The following is a 13,656-nucleotide window of genomic DNA, read 5'->3' as shown; positions in this document are numbered from 1 at the left end:
GAAAAATAACTGTTTGAACAGTGATCCACTTTCGTGGTTTCAGTGTGACCCAAGCGTAAAGAACTAAATAACTATACACATTGTGTTTCTTATTAGTTAGAACTGCTATCTGGCACATTAATCTTAAAAACTATGATGTGCCAACCACAAAGCTGCATGAATGCTATATGTGTGTGGTTTCAGATGTAGACACCACAGTGTTTAGTGAATGACATGGGCTGTTAAGGGGGGATGTAATGGATTTTTGTCCAAAAAATCGATTTTTCAAAAATACTATTTTCTTGATCTACACAGTTTAATCTATGTTGTGTGTGAATTTTATTGTGATAGCAGCTTTAGAAATGCCTTTAAATTGTTAAACTGATTAACTCTGAACCGGCGGCCCCTTCCATCTTTTCCAACACTTGGGAAACTGCTTGCTTCAGCAGAATTTTTGTCAGTGTGAATGCTATTGTCTTTCAATATCTTTGGCTGACTTCTATATCTCTGGCTGACATCTATATCTTTGCCTGAAAACTTTCTTGCATCTGGTTTATTTACATTTTGACAATACTAACACATATTAGTAGGTGGAAGGTTTGAAGTCACAAACCTTTACTTGGAAGTCAAGATTTATGCATAATGGGTGGTGGACAAACAGTGTTTAGGAAATGGAGGTTTCATGGAAATTGGTTTACCAACAAAAAAGAGGAAGCAGCTCAAAATGAAGAACATAAGCTCTCCGCCTCAGCATCGAAACTTGGGCCAGGAGAATTGCACAGGTGCATGAATGATGTTGATATGGATCTCATTGGAGCTAGACTTTTTGATTTAGAGACTCTCTGCCAGGCTATAAAGTTTTCATGTTCATGTGTTAGCTGTAAAAATATGGAATGCGTGATTGTTGTTTAAGAAAGTAGAGTGGGAATAGCTTCTGATTTTAAATTAATTTGTAATTTGTGTGGCTATGAATTATCATTTTCCTCCTCCAAAAAAAAAATTGACACTGGTACCTACGAAAGCAATTTTAGGGTAGCATATGCTCTGAGATGCCTTGGACAGGTCAGGGAAGGAGGTAATTTATTGTGTGGTTTTCTGAACATGCCTCCACCTTGTGCAAGGACTGTTAAAATAAATAAAGAAATGTCTGATGCTGTATGCAATACTGTCAAAGTTTCTATGAAGAAAGCAGTGGAGGAACTGGTGGAAATAAACCAAAAAGAAATAGATCCTGGGGTAGATATTCATGACAGTGAATCTCCTACAAATGTTACTGACTTGTGTGTGTCTATAGATGGGACATGGATGAAAAGGGATCACATAACTCTGTATGGAGTTGCATCTGTTATTGGTATTGACTCTGGTAAAGTTTTAGATGTATAAATTATGTCTAAATACTGCCACCAGAGTGCAACAAGGAAAATATCCAACTATGATGACAGTGGGAGGGGTTGGGATGATTTGGGGGACGAGACCAAACAGTGAGGTCATAGGTCTCATCATATTAGGGAAGGATGTAAAAAGAACGTGGCCGTACCCTGTCAAAGGAATCATCCCGGCATTTGCCTGAAGCGATTTAGGCAAACCTAAATCAGGAAGGCCGGGTGCGGGATTGAACCGTCGTCTTCCCGAATGTGAGTCCAGTGTGCTAACCACTGCGCCACCTCGCTCCATAAGACAGTGAGAAACTGTGGCAAGAAAAGCGTGCAATAGCATGCTTTAAGAATTACAGTGGCTCAAATAGGGGCATGGTGGCTGCTGCAGCTGTGAGGATGTTCTCCAGATCTGACGACCAGTATGGTGTTAGATATACTAAATACCTTGGTGATGGGGACTCCTCTTCGTTAAAAACTGTAACATAAAAATCAGTACACTACAACAATAGAAAAGTTGGAATGTGTTGGCCACATCCAAAAGTGGCTTGGTGATAGGCTTCGGCGCTTGCTGAAAGAGAAGAAAGGTGAAGTACTTGAGGATGGAAAACCACTAGGAGGAAATGGCAGGCTTACTCTGAAAGAAATTGATTCTCTTCAGTTATTTTATCGGAAAGCCATAAGGAAAAACACACACACAATTTAGAGGCAATGGGGTATGCTGTGTGGGCAATTTTTTTCCACAAACTATCCACTGACCAAACACCAATGCACAATCTGCGTCCAAAAGACAATTGGTATAAGTTCAACAACAGAAATGAGACATATTCACATAAACACTCATGACCAGAACCTGTTATGAATGCAATGAAGACCACAATCACGTTTCTTGCAAACCCTGATATATTGAGAAAGTGTCTTCTTGGAAAGACATAAAATGCAATTGAAAGCCTCAATAATTTAATTTGGATTAGATACCCAAAAAGGACATTCTGTGGACTTCAAGTACTCAAAATAGGTGTCTAGGGTGCAGTTTTATGTTACAATAACAAAAATAATGGCAGAATTGAAGTGCTGAAGAGAGTTGGTATAGATCCTGGTGTGTTTGCAACAAAAGCATTTTACACCATCGGCAAGAGCAGGGTCAAGAAAGCTAACAGATCAGTAGTATCTTACCTGCAAATACAGGCCAGGCACATTCGAAGAGCAGAGAAGAGAAACCTGGAGTACGAGGAGTATCAGTATGGAGGATTTTAAAATTGAGGTAAGCTTATTACATGAAGGAATATGAGAAGAAAATCTCTGAATGTCATTTTCTCTGTTTAACATTTTTTTGTAAAAGCCTTTTCTCAAGAAGTATACTTGTTAGTGCTATGAAATTTTCAGGAGCTGTTTGAAATGGGTTGCTGTCTCCCTGGAACTAAAAAATACGACATCCTGCAATTAAATTCTGATTTTTAGATGATTGTATGTAGAAAAAAAGTTAATTTTGGATGTGCAAAATTAAAAACTCTGTTAATGATACAGTTTGTACCATAAATTGCTAACTGTAGTTCAGTGGTCTTATAACCTTCTCGAGACACTATAACAAAATTTTCCGATGGATTTCATGATTATAATTTGAGTTATGGCTTTTTATAAAAAAAGACAATAAAAAAATTTAAAAATTCAAATTTCTGGCAATATATTAATCCTGCATATTTTATTATATTTTTCTGTTAAAACACAGCTCTTTTGTTTTACACATGCAAAATGTTAGATTTGTACATTAATAAATATGGCTGTAATGATTTTTTAAATAAATGTTTACATTTTATGTTACATCCCCCCTTAAGTTAAACTGAAATATGCTAATGAATCTCCTGGTCATGAACTGATATCAAGTACTTCAATCCCAAGTGTACGATGTGCCGATTGCTGTGCAACTGATGTGACTGTACAGTGACTATTGTGCACACTACGAATTGTTTGTGTGCATACACAAATAATGGAAACTTCACTTTCATTTAATGATATCATATTTTGATGCACATTTTAAGCTGTTATTACTACTTCTTATAATTGTGATATGTCAAATGCCAATGTTTATGTCATTTACATATTTTATTAAATTGACCAGGAATGTAACCACACTTCTGCTTACAAAGTTGCAGATTACATTTTAGCTTATGGAACATTACTTTCATTTTACAATGTATAATGTTTCTCAATGCACATTTTAAGCTTAATGTTTGTTATGAGTAATGGCATACGAACATACAGGACTGGAACACGTTTCCTGTTTATTTTAGATAGCATCAGGCTATCACTGATTCCAAAATATTGGTGGTTGATAACAGTATGTATTGATTCAGATTTCATCTCCTAGGTAACCACCTGGCATTCTGTGAGTCATTTTTTGGACTATGTATAACTTTTACAACCTTCAACAGAGGGCACGCTATGATGACATACTGTACATTATGGGATGTTTCTTCCTTTCAATTCTTCATTGTAAATAAAATTTCTTTTTGTTGTGTAATTAATAAATTGTCCTATATTTGTTTTTTGCTATTACACCTGTAATAATTAAGAACCTTCAACATCACAGTGCATCAGCAATCGTTGGTTAATATATTAACTAAAAACCCGCCTCGATTGCGAAAAAAGCACCTAGTGTTAAGTGTTAACCCAGGTTTCGGTGTAGATAACTACACCTTCTTCAGAACAACAATAAAACCCACAAGTGCCTAAGAAGACCTTTGTCAATGATTAAAAGAACACCATGGCTATACATTTATAAACAAAAAAGAAAAGGAAAACACAAACAGTACATATGTACAAAGTCAAAACTACTACTTAACTTAATGATATGACAGGACAGAATTCCTTATCTCCTGTGCACCAATATCCTGGATTAATTTAAAACTTCTCCACATGTGACTTATAAATGAGGGCACAGGGCAATGTTAATCACACAACACTTCATTCACACAGGTATGTGGAGGGCAATGCCGAACAATCTTCACTATGTCCTCAGCGAATGAACAACATGGTCCCACGCCACGACAAACACAGTTCTTTTATTCAGAGCACCAACGTGAACTTTTGAAAACACGTTTCTTGTAGTGCCCGTTTTCACAGCAGCTGTTTCAAAGAAAATGCCTTTTTTTGCACACTGCACATCAAAATTTTTACTTTTATTTATGCACCCAGATGCGTTTCGCCTTTTTTACAAGGCATCTTCAGTGGGTGTCCTGAAATATTACGATTTGTCCATTTTTACACATAGGTTATGGTTTTACATCTACGTTATAGGTTTTGCCATAACTTTTGAAAAGTTTAGCACTCAATCTGTGTTTATTCTTGCAAGTAAAATAGTCACAATTATGACACAGATCACCATAAAAAGAGCTCACCCAGAAGGACAGGGAGTATTGCGATCATTGTTGGCAGGCATGAAGATGGTACCACACATATGAAATGATTACACTCTCAACTTTTAAAGGACCAACATTTATTGTGCTACACAGAGAGAGAGAGAGAGAGAGAGAGAGAGAGACCATGTGATGCAGCTGGCCATGGCAGAGTATCCACAACTGCAAGGCACACTTCACACTTCAGAGGAGGCAGCGGTACGAGGATTAGCGTAGTCCTGTTTAAATGAGGCATGGTTATGGCCATAGATGTTCATGAATGGCAGGGCAGGACCTACTCCACGTACCATGTGGCTGTCCTGGAGACTGTCAGGAACACAAACAGTGAACTGGTACCACAGGCTATTACTCCCTGTACCAGGCTGCAGCAGTATGAGGATTAGCATAGTCCTGTATAAATGAGGCATGATTATGGCCATGGACATTCATGAATGGCAGGGCAGGACCTACTCCACGTACCATGTGACTGTCCTGGAGACTGTCAGGAACACAAACAGTGAACTGGTACCACAGGCAATTACTCCCCATACCAGGCTGGCAGAACATAGGAGGGGAGAGCTGAAAGCACTCCTAGTGGTGCTCTCCCTTGTGCCTCCAGGCACAGACCCAGTGGTCACGGCCCCCGAGGCAGAAGTGGGAGTTGTCACTAAAGATGACCCATTGCTAGTCTGCAGCAGACCACATCTATAACTACTGACAACAGGCGACTTGGGCATGATGCTGCATGGCTCTGAGTGGCACGTATTGTAACAACTGCACGTGGTTAGGCTTGTGTCATGCAACTGCCTGCCAATGGAACTAGCACATACAGGACGATGTTAGACAGCAGTACAGCCTATTGGATGGCCCTTATCATTGCCACTGGATCTGTTGGAGTGTTGTGGACAATCCTCCAGTCCTCCCTCCTTATGGTGCACGTCGGACATTCAGAACAAACACGTTGTGTGCGCTTGCCTTTCTGTATGCATTGCGCCTAACAACAAGCAATGGTGGTCTCCGTACAATTGGTGTGGCACATAATATGACTCTGGGACTGCCGAGCCTCCCGCAACCTCACAATGCAGTGCTTCTTATACTCGTCTAGCTTGGCAACCCGCTGTTGAATGTGTCGCCTGGCCAAAGTGCATGTGCAGGTGATGCTGTAGTGATGCTACCCATTGTCACACTGGCCAGTATAGCTGTTCGGGGCCCTAAAATATAAAAAATGGTTCAAATGGCTCTGAGCACTATGGGACTCAACTGCTGTGGTCATTAGTCCCCTAGAACTTAGAACTACTTAAACCTAACTAACCTAAGGACATCACACACATCCATGCCCGAGGCAGGATTCGAACCTGCGACTGTAGCAGCCACACGGTTCCGGACTGCGCGCCTAGAACCACGAGACCACCACGGCCGGCCCTCTAAAATATCAACTGGTGAGCATGACGCCATGGTTCCACCCACACTCCCTGAGTGCATGGCTGACCATGCAAAAGCAATCATTGGCAAAGCTGATGGTGAACAACATACAACCCAGTTTGCATTGGACTGTTCGGCCTCTTCTGGGTGCAGCTCTTTTTATGGAGATCAGTGTATTATACTACAGAATTAAAAGACTGCTCATACTTACAGGACTTGATGGATGAACTTTCCTCTGGCTCAAGTTATCAATGAAAGAAACATGATCACTTGGATGCCAATCCAAGGAATAAAACACAGCATCAAACTTGACTGTATCCAGCAACTTATTTATTGGTTCGATAACCTGCAAATCAAATTAAATCATCACCATTGCTTTTACAATGTGTAGCTCTATTGCGTATAATTTTACGTAGAAGAATTACCTCGGCTCCATTCTGCTTGGCTGAGCAGTGACTAATGTTCAAAGACCCCGAAATAAAGTCGTTTTGGACATCAACAATCAAAAACACACTCACAGGGCGAACAATCTGTGCAAAATTATTGAAAAACAATTGTTACATCAATGGTACAGTTGCAGTCATTCTTACACCCTTAAGCACAAGTGTACAAACAGGACAAAAAAATCTAATTGCCTTAAAATATTTTCCAATGGAAAGTATTGAGTGTTGGACAGAATATTGAGTGTATTGTTTCTTTACACTATTTATTTTGCACTTTTCATCTACATCTACAATTATACTCCGAATAGCATCATATCTTGGACAGCATAGCACAGAGTATATTTGGTGTCACTATTATTTGAATCCTCCCTACTATGTACACGGACAAAAAGCCAACTGTTCATACTCTTTGCATTAGCAACAATTTCTACAATTTTACCACTGTATTCCTTCTCAATAGGTATGTATACGGCGTGAGTAGCAGTAGGATCTGTTCTTCACAAAATTTACAATCTGCAATACTGGTGTTTCACTTCAATTAACACAGAGTTTAAATGGTGATTCATTTATCTGTATACTTACACATGAGCATGAGCATCTCATAATGCATTGTTGCAGAAATTTTACACATTTTAAGTAACTTAAAATGGAAGTTAAAGAGTTGAACATCCTGTTGACATTGGGGGCATTAGGGGTATAATCATGGCAAACAGATGAATGTGACTCTGTCAAAGAGGAAATGGTGGAAGCACATGGACGAAGTCAGTCCAGGAAGAAAACAGTTAATTGTAACAGTGGTGCAGGTTCTACAGGCTCACAATCGGGGAAAAACTTGATGTAAAAAATACTAAAATGATGAATCAGAAAGATAACAGTAATTTGCATCAAATTATCAATGTTACAAATCAAGGTCCGCTTACGAGAAAGGATATTTAGAAACTCTGGTATAAGCATCGCCTTTTTGAACACAACTCAAACTAGCAACAAAATACTGAAAAAGGTATAATTTCCAAGATCAAATACATTTTTCTATTTAATTGTGTTGTTGTATCTTCTGGTAATCTAAAATTAATGACCATGTCCAAAATCTATATTTATATAGCACAATTTTAGCCCGACGGCATTACAACCCCTGTGCACTAGATGAATTTATTTCTCACAATGAGAAAAATGAGTTACTCTAACTGTTGTATACATATTCTTTAAACTAACTTGTTCTGTATCATTTCGATAAAGGAATTGTTTAAATGATCTCTGGAACATGAAACTAATTAACTATGCTGAAACCAATGGTTGCTGCTATTTAACACATCACACATTCAAATGCCTATATGTATGTTCATATTTTTCCTGGTACAATACTCAGTTGTGCCATCTGCCTAAACAGGATATTGTCTGCTAAGACTATACGAGTTTCTAACACAGATCAGCCCCTCTATCTGCATATCCTGCCCTGATCGGTAGTATCACAAGTTTATACTCACAATGTCTGTATTCAAATCATAGCTAACAATGCCTTCAGTTTCATTAACTTCTTACTAAATATAGGATTTCTGAATATATTGTGCCTTATGAAGGTATACTGATACCTTATATGAACAATATTTAAAGCTTGCCTACCCTTCTCTGCAAAATGTTCAATCGTAAGACACTTAATATCTGAGGACAAACTAAAGTTTCAAATACTGAAATTTATTCCTGAAAATCAACTGCAATAGGCATAGACGTATTACCTACAGCACCATATGAAAGTTTATTCTGAACCAGGACTCAAACCCGGATTTCCTGCTTATTGCTTTAGGTACTACATCTATACCTATTGCAATTAAGTTGATTTTTCAGGAATAAATAAGACTTGGATGACAGCAGACACAGTTCCTCGCCAGTATTTTACTACATAGTACACAAATGCCAGATGAATAGTATAATTCTCAGTTTACATTACACTGTTTTATCTATTGTTTGAATGTTATCCATACATATTATAAAAACTGATGTATGTATGTATGTTTCACACCTCCTCTTAAATCAATGGATTGATTTCAAGCAAACTTGGTACACATATCACTTACTCTCTGGGAAGAACGACTGTGGTGGTAAGAAACACTTACCCCTCAAAGGAGTGGGGGAGTGGGTGAAAAAGGAGTGTAGCTCACGATGCACAAATAGCTAGACAACTGACCAGTATTTGAGACTGACAGCACTTAGTGACTTGCAACCAATTTTACACATGGTTTCATATGTTTACAAAACTTTTTCTCACTGATAATTCCCCACAAATTGATTAAAGGAAAAAGTATATTGCTTACTGCATTTTCATTGTTCATGCAGTAAAACTGCTGCATCACACATGACCTTTTAATTTACTTCTTCTTTGCTACTGATTCTGTTTGCAACACATTTTGCATACAATATTCATATATACCACGGAATGTACTTACAAAAAATCACATATCAAAAAAAGTTTTGCATCACCTTGGTTCTGAAAGTTCCGGAACCTGTACAGAAAATTGGAATAGAGATCAACATAAACATCATTTCTGCCCTTTTTATTGCTAATGAAAACCACACATTGCATATTGTACCACCATACAGCAAGGCCTTCAGAGGTGGTGGTACAGACGGCTGTACACACCAATACCTGTAACACCCAGCAGCACATCCTCTTGCATTGATGAATGTCTGTATTCGTCGTGGCATACTATCTACAAGTTCATCAAGGCACTGTTGGTCCAGATTGTCCCACTCCTCAATGGCAATTCAGCGTGGATCCCTCAGAGTGGTTGGTGGGTCACGTCATCCATAAACAGCCCTTTTCAATCTATCCCAGGCATGTTCAATAGGAATAATTCAATAGCCAAGATCGCTTAAATACTGTTTACTGGATAGCCGGTTTTAACACACTAAAGGTGCCATCATTGGATCTGAATGTAGCTTAACATTTATAAACCATTTGGATATCCAAATTAATGAGGCAGACCAGCTGATATGAAATAATTGTCACAAAAATTAAAAAAGAACTGCTCTCATGGTCACTCTTTTCCATCAGACATGTAAAACCGAAGTCACAAGATAAAACTATTTGGTACATGACCACTGCTCGACTAACAATGGTAATGCCGACCGTTGTTAGTCGAGCAGCGGTCATGTACCAAATAGTTTTATCTTGTGACTTCTGTTTTACATATATGATGGAAAAGAATGACCATGAGAACAGTTGTTTTTTGTTTTTTATTTTTTGTGACAATGATTTTATATCAGGTGGTCTGCCTCATGTATCGGGATATCCAAATGGTTTATAAGTGTCAAGCTACATTCAGACCCGATGATAGCACCTTTAGTGTGTTGAAACCTGTTATCCAGTAAACAGTATTTAAGCGATCTTAGCTTTTGAATTATTTCTACAACAGAGTGATCGCCCCATGACACACTATGTGTTCACTGCAAAATGTTCAATAGGGTTCGTGTCTTGAGAACATGCTGGCCACTCTAGTCGAGCAATGTCATAATCCTCAAGGAAGTCATTCACAAGATGTGCATGATGGGGGTGCGAATTTTCATCCATGAAGATGAACGCATCGCCAATATGCTGCCAATATGGTTGCACTATCGATCGGAGGATGGCATTCATGTATTGTACAGCTGTTATGGTGCCTTCCATGATCACCAGCAGTGTACGTTGGCCCCACATAATGCCACCCCAAAACATCAGGGAACCTCCACCTCGCTGGACAGTGTGTCTAAGGCATTCAGCCTAACCAGGTTGCCTCAAAACATGTCTCCGATGATTGTCTGGTTGAAGGCATATGCGATACTCATTGCTGAAGAGAACGTGATGCCAATCCTGAGTGGTCCACTCGGCATGTTGTTAGGCCCATCTGTACCATACTGCAAGGTGTCATGGTTGCAAAGATGGACCTTATCATAGATGTCAGGAGTGAAGTTGCGCATCATGCAGCCTACTGCGCACCGTTTGAGTCTTAACATGACATCCTGTGGCTGCATGAAAAGCATTATCCAACATGGTGGCGTTGCTGTCAGGGTTCCTCCGAGCCGTAATCTGTAGGTAGTGGTCATCCACTCTAGTAGTAGGCCTTGGGCAGCCCGAGCGAGGCATGTCATCGACAGTTCCTGTCTCTCTGTATCTCCTCCATGTCTGAACAACATCACTTTGCTTCACTCCTAGACGCCTGGACACTCCTCTTGTTGAGAGCCCTTCCTGGCACAAAGTAACAATGTTGACGTGATTGAACCATGGTATTGACCATCTAGGCATGGCTGAACTACAGACAACACGAACCGTGTACCTCCTTCCTGGTGGAATGACTGGAACTGATTGGCTGTTGGAGCCCCTCGTCTAATAGGCGCTGCTCATGGATGGTTGTTTACATCTTTGGGCAGATTTAATGACATATCTGAACAGTCAAAGGGACTGTGCCTGTGATACAATATCCACAGTCAACGTCTATCTTCAGGAGTTCTGGGAACCAGGATGATGAAAAACTTTTTTTGATGTGTGTATATCATTGTACGACACACAGTTCAGGAGATATGACATCATAAACAATGAGCTGTGTGAAAACAGAACTGCAGGGCGAAATATGTTATTATATGTGACATGTGCTTATGTGGGCAAAGCAACGGGAGAAAGGCTTCTCTTAAACTCCTAAATTCATTACAACCAAACTTGGTACACTTATTACTTACTATCTGGATAGAAATAATGTGGGGGTAAGAACAAGCAGCCTCCTACTCGGGTGGTGGTGAGACTGTGCAGAGAGAAAATGGGGGTGGGGGACTGAGAGGACAGAAGAGTGTGGGGAGGAGGAGATGGACATAGATGGGGGAGGGGAGAGAAGGAGATGGACAGAGAGAGGTGAGAGGGGGGAGGAGCAGGTGGACAGGGAGGGGGGAGGAGCAGATGGACAGAGAAAGAGAGAGAGGAGGAAGAGATGGACAGAGAGAGGAGGAAGGAGGATATTAACCAATAGAATTTCGGAATAAATATCTATCTGGGCAATGCTGGGTACTCAGTTAGTACTAGATATAAATTAAAAAGTTTACTGACATGAACTACAGGTATTCTATTCCAATTGTTCTTTCTCAATTTTCTATCAGTTCTGTAGGGTTGGGTATACCGTGTAAATTTTTCCAACATTTCTTTATAGAGGGCTTAATCTTAATCATACATCCAACAACAACAAACTTACAAATTAAACACTTATCAGCCTTTGTCTACGGGAATATATTTGACATAAAAGCTCACTTAGCAGTTGCAAAAAGTACTCATTTTATAAACTAAAATAATTACACTGTACATACACAAGAGCTCAGTGAAGTTGTTTTGTTTACTCATGTGATGGAAATGGGCAGGATATGCTGGGTAGGTATAGTCTATCTGTAAACTGAAAATTGAGCACCACTTGTAGTGGGGGAAGAACACTACAAGTCCCATACAGGATGACCAAGAATCAATTTTCCCTCTAGCAGTGTTGAACAGTGTGCAGAGATTTATGTAGATTCTGTCCATATGCATTTCTTGTATTAGCTTTATTAGTAACTCATGTCTGCATTCCAGTAGTGTTAACACATCTTGTGGAAAATTAACATCCCCGGGCATTTCTGCACACTGCATTCATATGGTACAGTGTGGAGGATTGGCATAAATCTGTGTGACACCCTGTAGCAGATTCTTGGGATGACTGGGGCATATAGAGATGGAAATAACCTGCTCATCATCAATTTGCAGACCTATGAAGGAGGGAAATGCATGAACATAATCCGGTAACCTACCTTCCCCCACACTTCTACCCCCTACATCCCTCCATTCAGCCTGTTACACCTGAACACAATTTATCCTTTATTATGGCTCAACACCACTTAGAGGTGGTACTCACATTTAATATTTGTTTTTAACCCACTACATTTAAAGATAAATTTTAATTTCATACTGTTAAAACAATATTTTTAATAATCTGCAATTGTTTCATCTCCTGCCATTCATAAACTATTAGTCCTTAAGAAAACATGAATAGCTTCCCATTTGTAGCAATGTAATGTAGTTTAATTTTGTACTGGGCAACATTTTTGCTATGACCTGTAGCTTTTGAGTTACTCAAGAAAAACATAAAAAAGTTATACCCCACCAGTCAGGATTTCTAGTATGTTGTTAATGACATTCCCTCCTAGCACTGTACAAAGGATTTGTAACTAGGCCTACAAGACTATTTTTTCCTCAAATTTTCCTTCATCAACTGGACAGTTCGTCATGTGTTATTATAACTGGATATGGATGAAACTCCAGTGAAATATTGTATTATAATTTACAGGGCTACTCATTAGCAAATAATTATTGCAGATAATGGCACAAAGGTGATTGTGTGGTAATTTTAACAAAGTATAAAGTGACTGGAGTACATCACACACCAAATACTGATGTCCTGTGCTCCATGGATACACTTAGTAGCATATTTGGCCATTCTGGTCCTAATGACCTTATTACATTTGGCAAATTTAATATAAATGCAAATTCAAACAGTGTAGTAAACATGAAGCTCACTGATGTATTACACTCATAATCTTTTAAATATAATAAGCTCACACACTAGAGTAATGGACAGATGCTTCTCTAGAACACATTATTCAATAATCAGCAAAAATGTTACTGATCATGTAAATTACAGTATAAATATAGGAATAAAGAAACAACTCAACAAATAATGACACAGTAGCTGTACAAAATAGGAATGCAGGAGAAAGAAGAAGCAGGCGAAAGAAGATGCAAATATATGGTATAAGACAAGGCACTGGAACTAGGTTGGTTGGTTGGTTGTTTGAGGTGTAAGGGACCAAACAGCGAGGTCATCAGTCCCTTGTTTCAAATATACTCCATTCTGCTAACGAGACATCTCAGAAAAGTCAGAACAATAAAACGGAAAAAGGGAAAAACGTAAAAGGGGCAGTCACGTTGTCATTGGTAAAAACAAATGAGGGAAGTTGGCAAGAGAAACGAACCCAACACTATGCTGAAGCAGCATAGGCAAG

The 13,656-nt window shown here is 39.1% G+C and overlaps 1 protein-coding gene across 9 annotated transcripts in view; it reads right to left on the bottom strand.

Moving 5' to 3' along the window:
* The window catches only part of LOC124554896 (nicotinamidase), a 328,203-nt gene that overhangs the window by 126,531 nt on the left and 188,016 nt on the right, over positions 1–13,656 (bottom strand). For all 9 annotated transcript variants that reach the window (XR_006968484.1, XR_006968485.1, XM_047128580.1 and 6 more), the window contains 2 exons: positions 6,595–6,699; positions 6,381–6,515 (listed from right to left, as the gene is read on the bottom strand). Coding sequence is in view for 7 of the 9 variants with exons in the window: in XM_047128580.1 (XP_046984536.1) it covers positions 6,381–6,515; positions 6,595–6,699 (240 nt within the window). In the remaining 2 variants the exon portion in view is untranslated. The remainder of the gene's footprint in view (positions 1–6,380; positions 6,516–6,594; positions 6,700–13,656) is intronic.

The sequence above is a fragment of the Schistocerca americana genome, chromosome X, assembly GCF_021461395.2.
Source record: "Schistocerca americana isolate TAMUIC-IGC-003095 chromosome X, iqSchAmer2.1, whole genome shotgun sequence".
Lineage (NCBI taxonomy): Eukaryota > Metazoa > Arthropoda > Insecta > Orthoptera > Acrididae > Schistocerca > Schistocerca americana.
This window is presented reverse-complemented; position numbering and strand designations above follow the sequence as displayed.